We start from the raw sequence: 24,090 nt of genomic DNA, 5'->3' as shown, positions 1-24,090 counted from the left end.
TGGCTTTAAATCTGGGAAATCTACAATTTTGGCCATAGAGTTCATAGTTAATTATGTCATTAATGCATTTGAAGAGAAGGAGTCAGTCTCTGTGACACTCAGTGATCTTAATAAGGCTTTCGACTGTGTTAATCATTTGATATTGCTAACAAAGCTAGAATATTATGGTATTAACAGAGTTGCACTGAAACTAATGAAGTCGTATTTGGATGATTGCCACCAATTGGTTGAACTTGATGGCGGTCGATCGACAGCTCTTAAAGTAAAATGTGGTGTACCACAGGGCTCTGTGCTTGGCCCAATACCATCATCATGATTAATGACTTGCCCTGTTACATGAAACCTAATATCTCTTTCATATGCTGATGACACTACTTTTGTGCAAAAATGTTAACATCTAGAAGATGCAAAGGTACAATCTAGCGCTACCCAAAGACAGGCTAAGGAACGGTTTGATGTTAATCATTTACATTTAAATACTAATAAAACTCAGCATATTGTGTACACTCTTAAATAAAAAATAACTGATGTTTAAACTGCTAAAATACTAAAAATTTATACTGATACAAAACTTAACTGGGACACTCACATCAGTCAGACCTGTAATAAACTGAGTAAAGCTGTTGATATGTTAAGAAAGCTCAACTTTCTCATTTCAAATGAGTATTGTTTAACACTTTACCATGCCTTCTTTCAATGTCATTTGAATCATGGTGTTGAGTTATGGGATCATTCCCCATATTTCAAACAAATTTTGTTGCTACAAAAGAGTGCTATTCTCACTCTTGCTAATATACCACCACATGATTTCTGCAAGCCTTTTTATTAGGTGTAGAATCATGACTGTACATGTTCTTTAAGGCTCTGATTCATTTGAAAGTTCTAGATCTAGAGACTTACCAACTAAGATCTCACTTACACCTCGTTACTCGCCAACCAATTAAGATCTAGCATCCATAACTACTCCACAAGAGGTAAATCAAATCTAAATACCACTTATTGTCATCAACTTACAACATATTTCATAACATGAACATAAGACTGTATAACTATCTGCCTACTTAGTTGAAATTAGACGGTGTCCAGAGTTTCAAGAAAGAGTATATACCTGGTTACTTGCTAACCCACTTTACTCAACTGATGAGTTATTTTGGGACAATCTTGAGAATTTACATTAATATATTAAGTAATATTTATATTGACGACAATTAATGTGGTTGTACCATTTATCAAAATGAAATAAGTATTATTATTATTGATTGCCCTACTACATGTGTTTTAAATACCTACTATTTACACTTACAATGCATGAAAAATTTCACTATCTTTCCAATGTCATTTTAATTCAAACATCTACAATATTTATTTAAAAAGATTGATAATTCATCGTGAGTCTAATGTTAGACAAAATTTGCAAAAGAGATTTGAGACCGACATTGGAGTTTTCGTGCAAAGATGATCGAAATTGCATATTATCCATACCTAGCCTTCAGTAAAATATAAAAACTGGTCTGATGGAGCCATTCTCGATGTTTTTACTTAATGGGGTGGGTAAAAAGGGATTTGAGGCCAATTACTTCGAGCTTGAATAGAGCGCTTTTCGTGAAACGTGGCGACACCCTGTAGAAAAGGTTATTAACTAAAAACATCTCCCAAGCGATAATCATTTTCTTTCAGCTGCTCCACTCTTATCATCGGAAAGTTGTCTTGGGGTTGTAATTATTTAGGTAATAACCGTAAGATTCACCTCATTTCACCCTACAAAATGGTCATAACATCTGATGTGACCTTACCAACAGAAGAAGAGTTAACGGTGACGGAAATAGACGTTGGATCTCCATCGCTAAGAGCTGCTTCTTTCCACTTTGGGAAATATTGTGAAAACAAAAACAATGTGGGTACTATTTGTTCATGTCAATATTATGCTTTGAATTCTCACATACTTAGTAACAAAATTTGTTAGAGTACGACTGCGGAAGGGGCTTAATGTGGTTGACCAAATTGAAAACGGATTTTAGAATAAAAATTATAATTACTTCATTGGAATAGCTTTTCAATGGGCTTTGGAATAAGTATTATTTTATTGCAATAAATTCTTATTATTTCACCTTATTGAAACAATTCCATGTTTTAATATTTCCAGGAATTCGTGCTATGCCGGAGTGAACTGAAAGACCCTCGTAAATGTATTCAAGAAGGAAAGGAGGTAACTTCTTGTGCCCTGGAATTTTTCCGCAAAGTAAAAAATTCTTGCTACCATGAATTTACACAGTACGCTACCTGCATTGATAAGTCAAGCTGCAAGCAAGAATTTTCAAAGTAAGCTTTTCCTTTACGTTTCTTAATAAACCATGGTCACTAATTTTGAACCGTATTGAATGAATAGTTTGATCTTCATTTACAGATGCCGTAAGACCCAAGAAGTGTTTGATAAATGTATGCTCGATAAATTAAATGTTGAACGCCCCGAATACGGTTACTTCTGCCGGCCCAAAGTGCACGACACCAAACGACCAAAGCCAGCCCCAGAACCCCCAGCAATCTACCCAGATGCGACTCCCGAGCTTCCCGAGGATTATCCCCAGCCAGGGGCGAAATATGGATCTCGGTTCCATGTTTTCTACTAGATCTTGAGTAAAGTTTAATAACGTAACACAATAGCAGGTTTAGTCTGAGGTGTTTCACCTGAGTTTTGCAGCATATTTGTGGAGTGAAACCTTTTCGGTGACGTGCAGTGCTATTTCATTTTGTTCGTTTGACACATTTTACAGTTGTAATTAAAGAAAATCTGTTATCATGTGATCAAAATATTCAAATATGATGTAACGTGGGTTGACTGTTGAAAAAACGAGTGCAGTGGTAATGGAATTAAGTTTGTAGTTTGCATTAGGTGGATTTCCTTGGCAGAACATGATACAGTTATTGTTAATGAAACACCATTTACATATGTAAAGCTCATGTAAATAGTTAAAAAATATATGTTTGCGACAACATTTTATTCTCATTCTATCAACTGCTGGAGTGTCATAGAATTCACTTGCGACTTCATAGTCGCCTCTTTTTTATAAGTTAACTTTTTCTGCCCTAGAATCATCAGAAGTACTGACTGGATCTGTCAATGGTACTGATTGAGGGAAAATTGGGTTTATATTTTTATACATATATTTGCAGATGAAGAATTCAAGATGGCCAGCTTATCTGGGATGCTCTGGGGAAAAATTATATATGTACTTCCAAAGGGTAACAAAGAGACAAATAATTGTGTTGCATTTAGCTTTTCTTTCAGAATGAGTATGCAAAACGTCTATTTTTCTACTCCCCTTCAACTGGTCTATCTAAAGTCACCATGGCAATATATAACATGTTGTTCATGCATATAGGTGACCACACAATGTGTTCTAGCTTCAGTTAACTGAACTTAGCCCATGACTACGTATCAGCCATTACAGAATATAAATTTTTCAGTCGTGTCAATACACAAATTGTTCCACCAAGTTCCACTATATCCCCTAAACCAGCGCTTTAATCCCCTAAAATTAAAGCAGAACACTGAGAAGTACTTCCTCTATTTGCCTGCATACACAAGCCCTATGTTCATGACTTAGGATAGGATTCAGGGCCCACCGAATGTGAAAATCGTTGTAGACTTGACTTGGACTGCCATGACAGTTATCTTTTGTAGTGGAATTTTCCTTGAATTCAATAATATCTCCTAAACTAGCATATTTTTCTCTATGAAATTGACACAGTACACCCAGTACTACTATCTCTGTTAGCATGTGTATGCAATCAGTGTTCATGCCATAGTATAGGATCCAGGGCCCACTGTTGTGATGAGAGTCATGTTTTCAATCAGAGTTCACAAAGTACTAGACAATTCAATAAGTGCTTGATGGATTAGACACCACAAAATGCATCGGTATTCATGGAAAATGCCAGATGATTCAGGAAAGTATCAGTTAGGCTATATTATGGTTAGGCACAGATATAGGAACAATGTGATCAATTTGCACAGTTTCCTGGGAGTGGATGTGGACTCTGATCACAATTTAGTTATTAAAAAGTGTAGAATTTGATTCAATAGGATAAATTATGGAAAACAGTTTGAGAAATATAGCATAGAAGCACTATATAAATTGAAAAAGGAGTATCAACGGGCAGTAGAGAAAATCAAAAGCAAGGAAAGGAAGTTGGGTACTAAAGAGAAATGGGAATGTATCAGAAAAGGGATATTGAAAGCCATAAAATAAACCATGGGAACTGTTAATAGGAAAAGGGCAAGGAAACCATGGCTTACTGATGAGATGATTAGAAAGATATATGAGAGAAGGAAATGGAAGACTAAATACATACTGTCAGAGGGAAGTATAAGGACTTCAATAACAATGTGAGGCATGTAAGAAATAGAGCAAAAGAAGCGAGTTGAAAAGCACTGTGTGAGGATACAGAAATTTTGCAGAGGAAGGGTGGAAGTGGTGTGCTATGCAAGAAGGTTAAAAAACTATCGGGAAGTAAGAAGGGAAAATCTGTTTTAACAGTTAGAGATAAGTTGGGTAAAATAATAGTTAAAGCAGAAAAGATCCAAGAGAGATGGAAGGAATAAGTAGAAGAAATTTATGGTAAAGAATTGAGGCCAGCAAGGTTAGACATAAAAAGAGAATATGATGAAGATGGCTTAGGTCCAAACTTACTTGGCAGTAAGATATGTATAAAATAAGGCCATGGGGGCCGACAATATATCTGCAGAACTACTGAAAGGTTTAGGAAAATGTGGGAGGAAGAGTCGATGGACTAATTCGTAGCATTTACAAAGAAGGAATATATCCAGAAGACTTGGTGAGATCAGTGTTGATTCCTATTCCAATAGAAGTAAAGGTTTCAACATGTGAGGACTACAGAACAATTATTTTGATTTCACTCACAGTTAAAGTGGTTTGCAGGATGAAGAGCAGCAGAAAGGATTACTTAGGGGATGATCAGTTAGAGTTCAGGAAGGGTAGAGGCATGCATGATGCCTTTGCAGTAACGAGTTCACTAATGAGAGTAGAACGTACAGAGGATACAATCAGAATGTTTTACATGTTTCCTAGATTCTGAAAAGCGTTTGATGGAGTGAATTGGGAAAAAATTATGAAATATATTGCAGAAAATAGAGTAGATGGGAGGGATTGAAGACTTATATGCAACCTGTACATGGATCAGACTGCTAAGATGGAAATGGGGGATGGAGAATCCAGATTGGCAATGTTAGGATGTGGGTTAAGACATGATTTTCCATTATCACCGTTGCTATTCAACTTATATGTGGAGGAAATGATTAAATAAGCATGGAAAAAACTGGAGGTAGGAATGAAAGTCAGTGAGGAAGTCCTAAAATCAGTTAAGTTTGCTATTGACCAAGCTTTAGTCAGTCAACCACGGGGTTGCAAGTGCTGCTGAGTGAATTGGAAATATCATGCGATAGGTATGAGATGAGAATAAATGTAAGTGAAACGAAGGTTTTGCAGTTTTCCAGAAAGAGAAAGACTGAGCTCAATGTTAAAAGAGGAGGGTAAAAACTAGAGCTGGTAGAACAGTTTACGTATCTTGGAAATGTTTTGGACCAAAATGGTCAAAGCATTAGGGACATAAGGAGAAGAATTGCATTAGGCAAAGAAGAAGGACAAGGGAATATATAACAGGGAAGTTGAGTAAGGATGTGAAGAAAAGGTTCGCTTGAAGTTTGATATGGAGCATAGTTATATACAGTGTCGAAACCTGGTCATTGAAGAAGGATGATTGGCATGGATTTGAAGCTTTTGAAACATGGGTGCAAAGAAAGATGGAGAGGGTGAATAGGACAGAAAGGAAAACAAACCAGGAAGTGCTGGGTACGGCTAGGGGGATATATGGTTGTTGGGAGAAATCATAAGGAGACAGGAAAGATGGCTGCTGAGCATTTTGATTGGTAATGGAATGTTAAAAACTTTGACAAAGGGGAGAATGTTAGGTAATCAAAGAAGGGGTAGTAATGAGGGGTAATGGAATAGTAATGTTGGATGGGATGAAGGGAGAAAGTTTACGGAATTGAAGGGGGCTTATTGTAGATTAGGATGTTGGGTTGTGTTTTTTTAGGAGAGACAAGGTGATTGTCACTGTACAGTGGGTAGTTTCTATGTCCATTCAAAATCTACCTTAACTGGTAGTTTACCTATAATAATAAAAATGCTTATTGTATTCTGTGCTCATCTGTATTAACCACATGCTCTCCTCCCTCTTATTGACGATCCGCTGTTCCACTTAAGCTGCATGAAAAATCAAACTTCTTGTGTGTATTGGCTCCTTGACTCTTTTCACAGATTTTCCCTTCTTTCTCTCTCACAGTGCTTTTGCCTTCCATTAGCATACCTATTTCACCCATCCCTTATAAACTTTCCACATCCTTGCATTGCGTTGATCGCAACACTTCTTTTGTTGCTTGTTTCCCTCCTCAGATGATGATTAGACTCTTCATACTTTTACATACTTATGTTTACATTTTCTATAACATTCTCTTGTCTATTTCCATAAGCATCTCATTGGTAATCCATGGTTTCCTTGTCATTTTCCTATTTACTGCCCCTATAGTTTCTTTTGCATATTTCAATATCCTTTTTTGCTGCTCTCTTTTTTTTCTTCTTTACTTCCGAGCTCCCTGTTCTCACTCATGATTTCTCCTCAGCCTTCTAATATTCCTTTCTTGTCATCCTGTTTATCCTTCTATGTTCCATTTCCTAAACCATCCTCCCTATTTTATCTTTTTGAATTGGATGCTACACCTACTTATTACTAACTTATGGTCTGAGTACTCTAGAGGCATGTACCTGAAAGTTTTGAATTATTTACACCATTGTAAACGGCAATTAACATGGGAAATTGTTTCCTATCTCAAATCAATCCAGTAAGTTTCACGATCTAAATAGATGACACAAAGCAAAGAAAATTATTTTGACTTCTCTTAACCTGTTTGCTTCCCCTGAATGCTGCCAGTATAATATTACATTACCTCATTGCAGCTTAAGAATATTACTGGTGAGAACTACATTGGAATGACTAGAAAATGAGTTCCAACAGGAACTGGAGGTTGTGCTCTTCAATAAAAAACATGAATTGAATAATACTGAAAATCTTGAAATGTTTATTGAAAAGTCATTTTTACTTTGTTTAGCATAGGAAAAATCAAGACAGCAGTTCTCAAATGTTTTCCAATGCATGGAGTAATTTAAAAGAAATATATTATAATATTCTTCTTGTAAATTAATCCATTACACTTAAATAATACAGTACAGTTACATGCTGTCGCATTCTAAAAATATTAAAAGCAGTTGGAAGGCACATTCAGAAACTGATCATGGAAAATAAAGTTAAGCCCATTCATGACTTGTTTACATATTTGAGTAACAGAGCACCATGGATGACACTGTCTCCTCTAACAAATATAAGGGTACAAGGAACACCCGAGGGATTTCCCAAGGGAATATATAACATTGTCATGCTAAAAGCTCCTTTCTATGAGTATCTATATAATAAAAAGTAACTAGATTCTGCCTTTTATGTTAAATGAAAACATATAATTGCTCATAATACCTACTTCCATGAGAGATTGTGTAAGGAATGCTACTCTTATCTGCAGTCTTATAATAATTATCAGTTGCAAAACCATCACTAAGAGTAACCTCCATCAAAAGACTTCTTCTCACCGAGTGTTTTGGTAACTCATGCAGAGAAATACTTTTTTAAATAGAATTCGCTCAAAATTAGCATCTAGCGAATCTTTAGTAGCCTCACCTATGACTGAAATAAATTGTCAAATTTCAGATGAAGGTTCCAGTAAGGTATATGTTGATATTAGCTCTTGGTGTAAATTATTACAGATTCCATTGCAATTATCTTCAGAGAACTATTGATATGTGAAGAATTAATAATGTTAGAACCTGCAGCTTTGAGGTTCTTACTACATAGCTACGCAGTATTCCTATTCAAAATGCCACACATCGCATTCACCAACACCTTCTCTACTGCACCTTCTCAGGATTTTGAAATTTCAAATCTCAAACTACCATTTTTTATCTTTTTCATGGCTCTCTATTAACTTCCATTATATTCACCGTATCAGGGACATGCCTGAAATGACTCCCAGATGTAGCACTTCTATCTAAATATAAGTATACTATCAATGTAAATCACTACTAATTTACTCTGTAAGTCACTATAATTTTGTGAAGCAAGGGATGTTGGGTCAGCAGCAGGTCAGGAAGTTCAAGTTTTTGCACGTTACCCTTGCTATTGTTATGATCTCAAATAGTGGGAGGTAAGAAGGATTTTTTATATCGATTGGGTCTGCTGTCAATTGCTCTTAACTTCTCTCTATGATATAGTTAGTTCTGCAATGAGTAATGCTCCAAATGAGCTACATAAGTTTAAGCATGAGTATCATTGAGTTAAGTTGTTTGGTAATTCAGCCAGGAACAGCTAACGTTTTCGGTTATTTTTAAACTGTGGTTTTTCTGGATTGGAAAAAACTAGCAATAGAGCTCTCATTTTCTCTCTCATCATAAGGGAATTGGAGAAAGTAGGATTTAGTGTCCCAATAGTGCCAACCATGGTGACACATACCTCCTTTCGGAATAAATCAGATACAACTCCTGAAGGAAGAAAACACTCCAAACGAAAGCAACCCCGTCCACTTTTTCAGTCTCCTCCGGATTTCCCTAACTGCAACTTCCTCTCTTTTTCTACCTAATGTAAAAATTTGTAGTCAGTATTCCTCTCTAGCATTTACTTCATTCTTCTCCATACCCACAATTCAAAAGCTTCCAATCTACGCTCAACTTCTTATCTCAAAGCCCAGGTTTTGAAGCCAGTCATCGATGCACTACATATATGCAAAGAGGTAAGGGCATGATTTCACAGTTTGTGCCATCAAGACAAGTTTATTGAAAATTTAATCTGGGCTTTTAAGTTTGCAATATATTTCCATCCAACAACTCATGTTTGTTGTTTGTAGCTATTTTATTTCAGGCCACATTAGTTACAGACTACTCATTCAAACCTCTTTATTCTAAACTTTTGTTTATTAACATTAATCAATTTTGTTTATAACTTATTCAAAAACTAAATGCTATTTGCAATGGATAGAAATCTGCTGTGGAGCAATTTAAAGCTTTGACCAGGGGTTAAAATGAACAATATATGGGTATGAATTTCAGTTTTATTTAACGTTTTTATTATCTAGAGATGGTATTTTTCATTTATGATATTATTTTCAATAACAGAATCTTTTCCATCTGTGGGTTAACTTTCAACTAGTGTGCCCTTGCAGGCAACAAATGAAAATCTTTTGTTCACATAAATAATCCTGATTTGTGAATAGTCTCCCAATAAAATAAATTTTCCGAATTAATCCTCTTATTTTCTTGGTTTACTGAAGGCCATATTTCTCAAGGTTCCATTGTATTACCATGCTGTGAACATCATCAAAAACTGTTCGTATGTTCGAAGTATTGGTTGCCACAGTGAAATGGGTGTAAATCTCCCTTTGAACTTTTCCTTCTTCTGCAGTCACTGTAATTCCAGGTCCTAGGCTCCATTTGCGATCCGTCTGACGGCGGCCTTTTTTGGTCACATCCTGTCATTTAAGAACAGCTTCATCAGTTTTATTTCATTTATATATGAATTTCCAGTTCTTAAGTAAAATTTAAAAGTTTCCTTTGCCCATCTGTTTTGTTTCTAGAGGTATCTGAACTAATGGAAATTGCGATTATTTTTACTTTGTGTCATGTCTCATCTGTAGTGGCCATTGTTTCTCCAGAGCCCCAATGAGACACTCCTGGCTTTCAATCAGAATTCTCAGATATCACACTGCCAGAGTTTACCCAACAATCATATTTGAAGTGAGACATGAACACTTACCATTTATATTAGTAGTTGTGCATATTAATCATCAAACTAAATTAGTCATTATTCAAATTCCATAAGAGCACACTATTGTAAATTTTCCTCGTTTTAAAATGGTTATACTATGAGCATAATATGCACTGACTCGTAATTTTAACAGGAACATGGATTTACATAGAGGCTGACCCTGTATGGATCTGAAATAGAGACATTTCCACCTGCTGCTACTCAAATTTAGCTTTATAAACAGTTTATGGACAACTGAAAAAAAAATAGTTTTGGAAAATATATCAATAAATTGAAATAATTATGTAAATATGTTGGCCTGAGGATCAACTGTTGATAAAAACATGTTCAAGTTCATAAATGGAACTTTATTAAATATCTTTAAAGATTTTGTATAAATATATGTTTTATTTATGACAGCTTTAAATGTTTCTTTAAGGTACATTTTAACCAAGCAGAAATAAGATATAAAATTTATATAAACCTTATATCAAAATATTGATTGATTGCCACATGCTGGAAATATATAACATTAAATGCTCTATTTATGACTGACTCTTACTCTATAATATTTTTAATTATGCAATAATAGATTTGAGAGAAGTGCTTCAAGTGAAAGGTTGGTACATAGTAATTTGTCCAAGATAAACTACCTATTATTATTTTTTTAATTAATTGAACATTAAGTTAAAGCTGGGATTAGAGTTTGTATAATGAAGTATTGCGAAAAAATACTACAGCATTTATTTAATTTAGCAAATAGATATATGCTATAAATAAAACCGGGCAATACTAAGATTATGCAAAGCTCTTGTGATTTTACATGCGTATGTATACCTACCCCTCTTAACAAGTTACCATCAATAAAATATAAATGTTACTACCAAAAGGTGCATATATCAATAATCAATAAGGGATTAATTGAAATTTTTTTCAATATCGGTATTTTTGTTGAAGAGTTTGAAATTAGAATAGGCCTTCTACATACTTCCCCCTGGAAATTGGTCAATTGGTTGACATAAATATTGATATCGGAGAATTTTGTGTTCTACATTATCTACGTATATATATTCTTTTTTTTATACTATAAATATTTTTCATATCATACTGCTTGCAGTTCAATAATCAAAAGAAGCCCTTCACACAGGAGTAGTCTTTTAAAGATTTTTTTTCATTTGAGTAAAAAAAACTAATGTATCTTTCCACCAAATTTTGTATTCATTACAACTAATTTCAATGCATTGGCGTCATCCTCAAGTGGTGGAAAGATACATTGGCTTTTTTTATTTCGGTGACAATGGATTTCCACAAAATTAAGCCTGAAAACATCGATACATAATTTTTTAAATTTTTATTCCACAAATTGAGAATTACTATACAAGCTTAAGTTAATTCTGGCAATTTCAATTCATTTAAGGAAGCTTAAATGCGAGTTAGAATATTTTTAGGCAAGAGCAAAGTGTTTAGAAAAATTCGGTCTGGAGGTCATCAATATCACTTACAATGAACAAGTCCCTGATGAAGCATCTTGTCTTGATGTATTCATTATCAGGGTTTCCATCTGAAACAGTAAAATTATAGCACTTATTGATGTATCTTTTAATCTCTGGATGTATAGGTACTTTAACATAATGAATTATGGGTTGTGGATTTAATGGCCAGTGATTCAGTCAACTCCATCACATCACATTGAATAATTCATAATTGAGACACCAATAAATACGTACATTCACTCAATCACTTCACATATATGTTCATGGCATTCGCATATTTAGCATTTTAGATATTCCATGTATCTATCTGTTATATTAAATTGAAAAATATGATATTCATATCATATCTTTTGCACTGTATCTTATTTTTACCTCAATTTACATAATATCTCATGACTATTCTAGCCATTGAAAATTTATATCCGATTCAAATGACAATTATTCTGTGTTTCTTGATCCACTTTGGTTTAGTCAAAGTATTACTACTCATAGAGTAACAATGATTATGAAGCCCTGATTTTCATAGTTCATCGATTTGTACTTCAATACTGCAAAACATGCCTTGAACAAATTTTATCAAATCACATTTAATTCTTTACCTTAATCATCTAAATGCTCATGCACAAACAGTTTCAGGGTCAGAGAGAAATTGTAGAAGTTGTCATCCAGACTTCATAAGTCATCATACAAAAAGTTTCCAAGCAATGTATACTTTCTATTTAAGACCATCTTATGAATAGTTGAATACAAACTTCATTACTAGTGGAGAATTGTGTTTTCACATACAAATGAAGGTCAAGATTGAATTAAAGAGTTTCACTATAGCATAAAAATCCATTTTTTAAAGGTTCAAATTGAATAATTTCTTCTTAAAAATTCAATTTGCCTCTGCAATTGGATTAAATTATGGCTGGTTGAAAAAGGTTAACTTAGAACATATAAATCAGTTTTAAGAAGTGTAAAAAAATTGTTTAATAATTAAAAGGAAAAATAATGTATTGTTACCTGGAAAGAGATTTTAAATGAATGTGCATGAGTGTATTATGGACTTATTATTATTTATGGACTAAAAACTGTTATTATATCACAAGCATCTATTATCAGGTTGTCACAGAGAGGGAGGGATTGACGACAGGTGCACTAAGTGATAACAAAATGAAAATATAAGTAAAAGTTAACACTCAGGAGCATAGTTTTCTATTTCTCAAAAACTTGGTTAAATGAGAAGAAGATAAGAATAGAGACTGCTTTTTTGGGTGTGGAGATGAATGGAGAAAATAATTTGGGCAGAAAGTAAAGCAATCAATTCAGATCTAGGTATGTGTGGGAGGAGAGCTGTTTGAAAATTCAAAGAAGTAGGAAAATTGGAAAAAGAGATACTGAGAGGAAATAGAATGCTGCAGATGGTAATAGAGGAGAGAGTGTTTGGAAATTGAAGTAGAGATAGGAAAGGAATGCATTTTAGATTAAATTAAGAGGGGTAGAAAGTATGCAGAGCTAAAGAATGAGTTGTTTCAATACTTAGTATGGAGTCTAAGGGTAGTTTGTGTCATGTTAGGGCCTAGAAGTACAACAGTCTGTAGCGCCAGTATCCATCAAAAACCTACCCCAATCCAGCAGATTATTGCTAATTAAATATTAGATAATGATTATTAATAGGAAATTGGTTTCGCATAATGCACATCTGACTTTTTTTGCATACTACATCATCATGGCATCAGATACATAGTTTATGTTATAATAATGTGTTTCCTAGTGTTTCTTTTGATTTTACTACCTAGTTTCCATCAACACAAATTATATTCTTCCCATTTTATGAGCGAAACCACAGGGAACCTACCCTTTTCCTAAAAAAGGAATACTATCTACTGGACAAAAGACTTAATTATGTCAATAGATGACAGATCACATCCAAACATTTTTTTCTTATAATTCAAAAACATACTATCACTACCACAAAAGGGAAATCTATTGATAATTTGCACTTTACCTCTCTTTGCCACAGTATATTTTCTGTAGTCTGGAAAATATTTTCCAATGCTCTTCCCTTGATTAACCTTTTGCTCCAGCACATCTTGCTTATTCAAGAATATGATGAATCCAGAATCTATAAGAAATCTAAGAAAGTAACAAATATAGTAAAAACATGGTGTATGGAGGAATAATTAAGAAACACTGCCTACGGGCACATTAAGTATTGCAATGGAGATAGATGGTATAATGAATGTCTTACATAAATCTAATGAATGGGAACGAAAAAATCTATCTCTCTTGACATTTCAGGAGTGGATGGGTGACTGCAATAGAAAACACTAATATGTTTTTCAATGCATCTAACTTAGTAATGCTGGGATTTAAAAAAATCCTATTGATAAGAATTAAGAGAGAGATTAAACTAATTTTAAATGCATTGTTATATTTAATAATTAAAACCTTTTTTTTCCTTCCCGTCACTATGAGGTAAATTTCAATAGATCTCAGTTTTTGATGCACTGTCAAATTAAACAGATTTCTTCAAAGTTTCAATGAAAAAGCAAGGAGGAACAGACATGATGACAGAACATATTATAATGACAATCTATTTATTGGTATGGATATTAAAGGACATATTCCAAGTGTGAAATTTAAAATCAAATAAACATCATTGGCATTTCAATAAAAGATCTTTCATGACATGAAGGCAAGAATGAAGCTTCTATATGCTTAATCCAAGCAAATTTCATGAAGTTAGACTGAACAAAATAACTGAACTTTGTGGTCCATGGCAGTGCACATTCAGTCCTGTCAAGTCCAGATTTTATGGCATGTTCAGTGAATATTTAAAACAGATACAGATTCCACTTAATCACAATTATCTTATTAAAAATTTTTTCAGATAAATGTCTCCTGGAAACAATCCACAGATAGCTTAATATGTGGCTATTTTATTAAAGTGTTGAACATAAGGGCATTTCATTTATACTTGGCACCTAAAAGAAAGTGGTTTGTACTTATTTCAATCTTTTAGCTAACATTTACAATGAATAGAAATGTTATATTTGGAAAAAATATCTGTAGCCACTGTCTATCGAGTCCATTGTCAAGTAAATTTAAGTTAAATACACATGCGCTAGAGAACGGGAGATAGCCAATGCATTTTAAATTCAATTATAAGTGTTTTCAGGGTATTGACAACTCTTAACTAACTATTACGTATGATGAATTAACTGCCCATAATATTGTTATTTTTAATTATATGATTTCATCAAATAAGTGAAGAACATTACCAAGGGTATTTGAATACATAAAGTTGTGATGCAATTCCCATAGGAAATTTTCGATGGAATTTTCTTAATGGATGCAAAAAGGAGGAGGAGGCATGGTTTTGACAAAACGTATGCAATGGGAAATATGTGAATAAATGTGAAATATGTGAAAAAATGCAAGCTCAGGTTTGCAGGACAGAGTGATCCACCTGAGTCTCAATCACTCGCAAATGCAGGGTTTGTAGGGATTTCTTGCTTTGGCAGTAACCTGCTACTCATGATTGTATGAAGTAAAGATAAAGCAATGAAAAAAACACCATGACTCCCGAGTTACGTTTGTGAAAATCAGTGATCCTTCCAAGTTTAATCACTCACACGAGGTTTACAGTGAATTTCTTTCCTCAGCAAGAACCAGCCAATTAGTTTATTACGCACTCACCCTGCTCTCCCCATGAGCTTACTGTTTCTGTTCTTTATAGCTGGTGGTTCATAGCCAAAGGAAGAAATGCTCCATAAAATGTGTGTGTGTGAGTGATTGAGACTGTGGTAAACAAATTCAAACAAGGAAGGTTAATTCAGTTTTTAAAAATTTCGTCCCCATGTTAGATGGTTAGTAAAATTTGCACGTCACTGCAGAGGGAGGAAATTCCCCACAAACCCTGTCTGTGTGAGTGATTGGGACTAAGGTGAGTCACTGTGCTTGGCAAATCCAATAGAGAGAGTGATTTCATTTTTGTAATTTTGAATTCATAAAAAGTATAAATGATGGGTCACTAATGGGTGAAGAATATTCCTACAAGCTCTGCATCCATGAGTGAGTGAGGCTTGTTTGGGTCACTTTGCCCTGCAAGCCCAAGCAAGAGAGTGGTTTTTCATTGCATAAATTTACTGTTGTTGAATCCCCCCTTTGTGCCCCGTAAGAGCAGAGCCTTTGGGAAAATTGCATTGTAATATTATATGAATTCATTCATGATAAATCATAAGAAGACATTAATTTCACCATAACCAACCTGCTATTCCAGACATCATCAAACAGTGACACAGCCTCTTCCAATCTGTTTTTTGTTCTTGCTTCCCTGAGAGTTTGATCATAGCTGCTTGAAGCCACAAGGAAAAGGATTGCATGGATCCCTTCAAAAACCTTAGTAGGAATTATTAATGCTTATTTTAAATTAATCAACATTATCACTAAAATATACCATACCCATTTTTCATTAATCAATAAAAATCATGGATAAACTATGTGATGTTCTACTAGTTGACATTCAAAAATGACCACTTATTCCATGACTAATCTGCTACTGCTGAAAGCTAAAATTCAACTATGGTAATTTAAATATTCACGAGCTATCAAAATTAGTTTGAATATATGCATTACATTTTTTTGGGCGGTACATATCTAACACCATCTTTGATTATTAATTCATTTGTCAGTCATGAGAAATTCAAAATTGATTGAGAGTATTTTAACATTCACATAGCCTTCCAATATTACCATATTTAGGGTTTTTGGTGGGCTATAGTTTCAAAATATTTCATGACAACTGCTATTTCCCAAATCTAGTTGTTAAGTAAAATAGCTTTCCTTAATCCTAACACACCTTTTAAATATGATGCTATAAAGTAAGCTGCAATATACTTCATACCTTTCATTTTCTTCGTCTTTCCTTTAAGTGATTCTTTGAAATGAGAAAAAATCATTTAAAAAAGTCAGCAGCTTTTAAGTTATTTGCTCATTTTTTTGGCATGCTGATTTTTCTTGCTTTCAAAAATATAATAAGTTCAACTTTTCATACTTCATGAACAAAATTAATCACTTTACACTTACTTGTGAATGATTGAACCAATAATAAACATTATGAGACTTTCAGAATAACAATCAGCTGTATGAAAATTATATGAAGTAAAAGTTAAGCCATTACATGCCTGTGATCAGCTCTTCTAGCATCATGTCATTCAATTGAAATCATAGCAGAAAATGAGAAAAAAAATTTTCTTTTAAGCTTTCATATTATTCTTCCAAAGAAAGACAGTGTGTGGTGCAGGAAGCTAAAGAATAATATGGAATTAAAAAAGTAAGCCATTTTTTGGTTTTTCTTTTTGTTCATAAAACACCAGTAAATAGAGAAGTTGAATATCCAACACTCCAAGTACTTATTTCAATGTAGACATCTAAGAATCCTTGCATTCCTTTTTTCTTCAATGTGTCAAGGATTTTGATAGCTTTTAGCCATAAATAAATGGTGTACCTACTTGTATTTCTTGGTGTTTTTTGCACCATTTGACAATAAAAGTCACCCCTTCACTTTACTGCAAAATTATATACATCATTTTGTATATGACTGGGTGTGTAGATATCCTCTTGACATACCTGAATCCACTTCCTTCGCTGACCTCTTTGACCTCCTACATCAAACATCCAGAATTCCTGAGTGCCACCACCAAATGATCTGGGAACTGCTACATTGAACACTACTTTTTGGATGGTAGTTGTGGTGTGGCGACAATACAGGATGTCCTATAAAAATTGATAAAATATATAATCAAGAATCATGTGATATAAATAAATCTTATTTCAAGAAAAATTAAACAAAAACATCATTACCTGGTCAGATGGGATATATTCATCTCTTTGAACAATTCTCAGTCTATCTAGAAAGCTCCAAAGAAATAATAATGATTAAATATAATTGAGCATGACATCCCAAAATGGCTAGATAAATAGAGGTCTTTATTTGGGCCAAATTGAAACAAATTGGATAGGAGACACACTGTGAGAGATTAACTTAAGTACAGCCTTCACCTAAGAAGTGAAGAGAGCATTTCTTTATAGAAATATTGCCATGATTCAACTACCTATTTTACTTAATAATGCATGAAATATTCCCTTAGGCCCTTCATTTTAAAACCCAGATGGTTACTTCAAAAATGGATCAGCATGCAATCCATTGCCATACCAATGAGTACTAGGTACTCCATATAAAGTATAAAAAATGTCCATAATAATATGTTCTATTTTTTAGTACAAATGATTGCACCAAAAAAGCAAACGTTGGAAAATAAAGACAATTAGAGTGTGCGGGTCTTCAGTGAAACTCAATTAATTAAAAGGGAAGATATAGAAATATATGTTGGTTAAATTTAAAACTGTCATATGCATCAAAAGTGATAATATACAGGTAGATAATCAGCTGCATGAGAGGGAAATATAAATGGCAAACTGTCAGAAAGCAATGCTAATATTGGAAGAGTAATAAGAAAGGAGGCCAAAATCTGTCTAAGGATACTGGTAAAAGAAACTATATATAAACAGGCCATTCTATGAGGGCATTTGTGAACTTGGAGAAGGCCTATGACAATATCAATTAGAACAAAATATTCAGATTGCTGGGAACATTTGGCATGAATTATAACTACAGAAGAATTATCCATCAACTATATGAAACAACATCACCAAAATGTGCATGAATGATGAAGAACAACAGTAGGAAAAATAAATAAAAGAATTAGACAAGGCTCTAACCTCTCACCAACATTCTTCAACATATACTTGAGAGAGGCAATAATAGAAGCATGAAGAAAAAGCATTGAAATAATTAAGGTCAATGGGGAAGAAAATAACATGCTTCATTTCAAAGATGGAACCACAGCAATAGCAGAGAAGACCTGCAGACATCATTGAAAATAATAGATCAAATACTTCCACATCATTATGAAGTGAAAGTAACTGTAAAGGAAACTGAAATCCTAGCACATGGAGAGAGAAGATTTAGGGAGGTGTTGCACTAAGAGGAGTGAAATCATAACAACGATTGAATCATTCAACCATCTTGGGAGTTCCTTCTTGGATGAATTCAGTGCCACCAACCACCAAAGTTCAACTGTACTGAGAGTAGCTGACATTCAGCGTTCAACAATTGTGGAGGGAATCAGTTATCTTGGTATAGTCAGTGTATTGAGAACAACTGCAATCTCTCTTTAACCTCACTGCACAGAACATGAAATGTTGAAGTGAGACAATTTAGGAACTGACCACAGTGAAATTTTCTCCGTGAAACTCAAAGGTGTATTGATTGTCCTCATCACCAGCCCTAAAAACCATCAACTTTTCCTTTATGCTACTACTTTGAAGAACAGAAACACCACCAACATACCATGTCCTTCTCTCACTTGCAATCTGATCCTCTGCCCCTCCACAGCTCTTCCCTCAGACCCAAGTCACTTAATGAATCCTTTCTCTCTCCAAAATGTGCACTACTATGTGATTTTATGTGACACAAGCTGAAAATTTAGCTTTCCTGGTGAACTATTACTTTTACTAAGGGGTTTGGCATGCACCTAACACATTGACCATGAAAAAATATTATCTAAAACTTTCCTGTATGTATAATTAGGTATTGCAATCTGGTATATTTATCATTTAGTAATCTTAAATATAGTCTAATAATAAATGTACTTCTACTATTTTTTAATGTGTGATTTTGTCCTGTAACAGAACAGGAAAAAATGTGAGATTGTATACAATGCATTAATATATAGAAGAAATGTATACCATTTTAATTAATTTATAATTTTCATTCTGTAATATAGTTTGATAATATGGCTCTTGAAAGTCAATGATTTTTCATTTGAACTATTGCTTCTTTCCTTAAACTATAAGCATTCTGTTGAACAAATTCTAAAAAGGTGTCACTAATTTTTAGTCGTGCTCTGATTGGTATTAATTAGCCTTTTTTAACATGCTCTATTTTTAGCATGCTATTGATGACAGGATTTGTATGCTTTGCAGGCTGCATGTTTTTTTTTATCAAACATCAGTTTCACTAAAACCCTTCAATCCTGTCATCCTGGCCATGCCACTGAATAGTTTCCTTCTTGGCTGTCTAATATATTTTAAAGCATAAAAACAAATATTCAACAGATATTTGACTTACTATTTTGCAGAGTCAATCAGCTGAAATTCATTAGAGTGCATGTAACATTCTTGAATACCTCTGTCTTTCCAGAGTTTTTCTACCCAAACGAAATATTCCTGTTGAAATAGAGATTGATTCAATATGTTTTTCTCTTTCAATCCTAAAGCAATTATGATTGATTCATAAGGAAAAATAAACTTAAGAACAAAGAAATGCTATTTTTCTTGAAATTTAGGTACCTTAGTAAATAAGGATGATGCTGGCCCTTCCAGAATGAATTTTACACCCTCCCAGTTATCTTCTGACTCAAGTGGTATAGGTGGCTGCAACTGGGTAATATTCATGCATAAACATGAGATTGATTCATGAATATTTGATCGAACTTCCTTAATTTTTTCACGGCGTTCACTGCCAAAAATGTAATTAATTAAACTCAATAATAAATATCATATCACATCACTATTTAAAGCATTTGGTAAAACTCACCTATCTGTAAAACCACTAATGTGCAATATCTTCATCTGCTTTATTATAGTTGTTTTTCCTGCCTCTCCAGCACCTATCAAACACAATGCAATCATGTTACCTAAAAATTTAATAAGAGCTCTAGAAAAGAAAAGGAATGGGATACTTCACCCAGTTGGCTATTAAAAAGGTATTAGCATGTGTAAAAGCTGAAAAATCCTGAAGACTACAAGGAATTTCAACCCAAGTGCCGTGGGGCTATAGCAGTAGAAATTGCACCCTTCCTAAAAAGCATAAAGTTCTTATTGGAAGGTTAAGTGCCACAAGACTGGGAAACAGCCGGCACTGATCCCATGTATTAAAACGAAATTATGCAATCCTTAGATAGTGAAATTTTTTTATATACAACCAACCCAATTTCCAAAAGAGAACATCTTGGTCAATCCATTCATAACATCCTAAAAATAGGGAAATCAAGAAAAAGTAAATTACATTATGAAACAAATGCCAAAAAGCCTTCAATCAAATACCACATGAGAAGGTGATGTGCAAATTACGATGATATGGAATTAATAAAAAAGGAGGAAATTAGGTTAACATTTTTCTATTTGAGTACAAACAAGATGTAATAATTGACAGAATTAGTTCCAATTTTGTGAAAGGAGATAGACAGCTTCTGGCATCTCCCAGAGGCCATAATGGACCCCTTACTTATCCTGACCAAAATCAATGACTTTTATGCTAAAATAGCCAGCAATATCAGATTATTTGCTGATGATACAATCATATACTAAGATGTAAGAAATAAATTGGACTGAGAGGCTCTTTGTGGTGATCACAACAATTTTAGCATTAGGCATCAGGAGTGGAGTTTCTACAGCAATCTCAAAAAAATTTGCATTTATGCATTTTGGGGAAAAGAAATCCAGTCATCCTTATACCTAAAGGCTCACAATGATAGACAGGAGCATTGTGGGCCAAGTGAATAAATAACGTGTCAATTTAGCATGAGACCTCAAAGGAGAGACATGTTTAAAAATATGTATACACAGATGATCAAGCTTGAGTTAGCCACTCAGCTAAGGGTTATCAATCATTGATGAGCGCAGTAAAAAATCAGTGCGATAGATATGAGATGAGAATTGGTGTAAACAAAACAAATTTATGAGGTTTCGAGAAAAAGGAAAGCAAAGTTAAATGTTAAAATTGGAGGGCAGAAATTGGAGCTGATGGAGTGGTTTACCTAACTTGGAAGGATTTTGGGCTAAGATGTTCAAAGAAGAAGTGACATTGAATGGAGACCTTTGCTAATCAAAGAAGCTTTCACCAAGAGGAGGTACATTGAGTAAGGATGTTAAGAAAATAATAGGGAATACCTAGGCTTTGGCTTTCTAATGCACAGACACATGGTTGTTGAAGCAAGAAGGTAATAGATTAGAGGTGTGAAGGTGTAGTTACGTATAGATTGGAGGCTTTTGAAATGCTGGTGTGGAGAAAGATGGGAAAATTTACATGGATGGAAAGGAAAACACACAAAGAAGTAGTGTGCATGGTGGGGGAGTAGAGAAAATGATTGGGAGGAATTCTTAGGAGGCAGGAAAGATAGATGCAGAGTATTTCAATTGGGGAAGGCCTGATGAAGGCTGTGATAGCAGGGAGAATGTTATGAATGTTAGAAACGACAAGGATAGGTATGATAAATATAATTAAAGGAAGTAGAATGTATGCAGAATTGAAGAAGGGTTTATTGTTGCGTAGGGTGTCAGATTCCATGTTACGTGAGACTTATAAATGTAGTGGTAGTTAGTCTGTGTCCATCTAAAATCTACCTTAAATATACCAAATACACTATAATAATCACTATAATAATATCTGCTGAGCCTTTAAATTAGCTTAGTTTCATCAAATAAATCGGGAACAAGTAATTAGATTGACAATTTAAGGAGAGGTGCCATTCCACTTCAATAGAGTCCCATTTAAAATATGTCTTGTGAATTTGGGGTCTTTGTGAAGGAGCTAATGTTTTCAATATGCAAAAGAAAGCTGCTCATCTCAATATAAATTGTTTGGAATGGGCAGAAAGCATCACATTAACTATGAATCCTTGGAAAGAAGCTACTGGCAGTATGAAGACCACCTAAGTACTTCATTTAACCAACTGAATAAATAAATTTTCAAGTTAAACACTGATAGGTAGGGGAAAAATCTTTGGTCTATATTACATTGGTAGGCAATATCAGTTGAATTTTTGGACAATTAACTGCTGAATAGATAGTGTAAGGAAGCCTTGATACCTCTCATAATTCATGGTAACAGTAATGGAAAACATCACATGACATTTTCCAGTATAGTAAAATAATGGTTTATCTAAAAGTAAGAATTAACAATCACTCTAATTGCTGGTGACCTAACATCTCCCATCACATGCCCTCCTGTTGGCTTTCAGCACATTAAGTATATTGAGGAAGGCATTTCAATTTTAGTTAAAGTAATTTAAGAGTATTCTGGTTGGTGAAGTTTCATTTGCTAGTAATTTATAAGAAATATTAAAATATATCATCGTGGGAAGTTTTTTGTTGACATCATATTCCATCCACAGTTGCAAAAAAAATGTTTTTTGGCTGTTGTTGCTTTTCATGGCTGTAACCTCATTACATCGTCTGCAAATCAAATGTACTAAATGCAATACATCTGCTTAATTATGATTTTCCATGCAGCATGCTCATCGTGAAAAGTTGTGCCAAGTTTAACACCATTGCCAATGGCCGAGTCCTTTTTACAGGCATGTTGGAGTTTGTCAGGTCATTAGAAGATATTTATAAATTATTTAAATTTATTAAATTAAATTTATATATTGAGAAAAATATGCATCACATCCATGCATATGCACATCTTTGATGAAAATCATACACATATCATAATCATATACACACATTTATGCATATTGATATGACTTTTTAGAAACAATTACACATCACATTTTTCTTTTATGTAAAAAAATATCATGGAACATAATTTCTGTCAGCATAGAAAATAGACACAAAATAAAAACAAGAAATAAAATCTGCCAAGATATCTAACTCCTAGCATACTTCCGACCCAGATGTTAGCATATGACAGGAATTCAGAGATTGCTACCTCTTGGACTATTCATAACTGAGCAGTACTGAATTGAGTAATGCATCACAAACATTTGTTAGAAGTTGTGAAGCTCCCTAAACAGTGAGTTAATTAGGTGTTCAGTTGAAGAATTAAAGCACATTAGTGTCATAATCATTGCCATTGGTTTTTCTAAATATGAAACCTCAGTGTATAAATATGAATAGTATTTTTCATGACTATTATTTTGAGTGTCATTGCATAAGTTTGGTGATTAATGGAAGATTTATGATAAGCTATGCAATTTGTTCGATGGAAAATTAATTCCCAGAGCAATAAATATTCTATTGATTCAATCTTCTATATAATCAAAATACAGGGAAAGGAAATGGCCCCCACACCCTGATGTGTGAATTTCACATGCCGTCAGGCTTAGTACGGGTGAACCATCACCTACCAAACTGACCTTCAGGTTGATTACTGTGTTTATAATCAAAATGCCATTTAGCTTACCCAGAAGCAAAATCTTTATTGCTTTTCTGTCCTCTTTGTTCCATGATGCAATTTGCTTTTCAAGCTCTTTGCTAGTCCTTCTGGCTGGATCTTCTGAAGTAAAACAGTCAAGCTTCATGGCACCACCAATTTTATTTTAGAGTAATTCACCAATCATTACTCTGTAGTGACTACTGACTTCCCTAAATCCTCATTTGTCTTAACTTTAAGCTGCACCTCTTATTTCTTTTTGATTGATACTTTAAATTTGGTTGAATTATAGTCAAAGAATATGAGTGTCACCCACAAAAGGGAGAATTAGCACTCGTGAGCATGAAAAACAGTTGCAGTTTTTTATGAAGCGCACACAATGTGAAAAGAACTATAGCCGTATACAAGAAATAATATCTTCATCAAAAAATATTCCTCAGCTGAATTCATGTATAATGCTTGCCATTA

At 34.0% G+C, this 24,090-nt stretch overlaps 2 protein-coding genes across 2 annotated transcripts; one reads left to right on the top strand and one right to left on the bottom strand.

Moving 5' to 3' along the window:
* Positions 1-1,656: 1,656 nt before the first annotated feature.
* ND-19 (NADH dehydrogenase [ubiquinone] 1 alpha subcomplex subunit 8) lies at positions 1,657-2,993 on the top strand. The gene is made up of 3 exons (XM_071583918.1): positions 1,657-1,894; positions 2,144-2,319; positions 2,405-2,993. Exons 1-3 carry the CDS (start codon positions 1,766-1,768, stop codon positions 2,625-2,627), a joined length of 528 nt encoding a protein of 175 aa, XP_071440019.1. The 5' UTR covers positions 1,657-1,765; the 3' UTR covers positions 2,628-2,993.
* Positions 2,994-9,439: 6,446 nt separating this feature from the next.
* Galphaf (G protein alpha subunit f) lies at positions 9,440-23,770 on the bottom strand. Its single transcript, XM_071592177.1, has 10 exons — positions 23,653-23,770; positions 20,062-20,134; positions 19,815-19,983; positions 19,594-19,691; positions 17,265-17,319; positions 17,031-17,177; positions 15,670-15,800; positions 13,405-13,532; positions 11,424-11,482; positions 9,440-9,646 (listed from the first exon to the last, which is right to left on the bottom strand). Exons 1-10 carry the CDS (start codon positions 23,768-23,770, stop codon positions 9,440-9,442), a joined length of 1,185 nt encoding a protein of 394 aa, XP_071448278.1.
* Between the last annotated feature and the right edge of the window lie 320 nt (positions 23,771-24,090).

This window comes from Hetaerina americana, unplaced genomic scaffold, assembly GCF_022747635.1.
Source record: "Hetaerina americana unplaced genomic scaffold, ioHetAmer1.1.p SCAF_1, whole genome shotgun sequence".
NCBI classification, from domain to species: Eukaryota; Metazoa; Arthropoda; class Insecta; order Odonata; family Calopterygidae; genus Hetaerina; species Hetaerina americana.
This window is presented reverse-complemented; position numbering and strand designations above follow the sequence as displayed.

Bases quoted from the DNA above. Each gene is read 5' to 3' on its own strand.
- ND-19 (XM_071583918.1), top strand. From the start codon at position 1,766: ATGGTCATAACATCTGATGTGACCTTACCAACAGAAGAAGAGTTAACG. The intron at 1,895-2,143 runs GTGGGTACTATT...TAATATTTCCAG, and splicing joins ATTGTGAAAACAAAAACAAT to GAATTCGTGCTATGCCGGAG. The intron at 2,320-2,404 runs GTAAGCTTTTCC...CTTCATTTACAG, and splicing joins TGCAAGCAAGAATTTTCAAA to ATGCCGTAAGACCCAAGAAG.
- Galphaf (XM_071592177.1), bottom strand. From the start codon at position 23,770: ATGAAGCTTGACTGTTTTACTTCAGAAGATCCAGCCAGAAGGACTAGC. The intron at 19,692-19,814 runs GTACCTAAATTT...CTATTTCAACAG, and splicing joins CATCATCCTTATTTACTAAG to GAATATTTCGTTTGGGTAGA. The intron at 9,647-11,423 runs GTAAGTGATATT...CTTAAATGACAG, and splicing joins TCATCAGGGACTTGTTCATT to GATGTGACCAAAAAAGGCCG.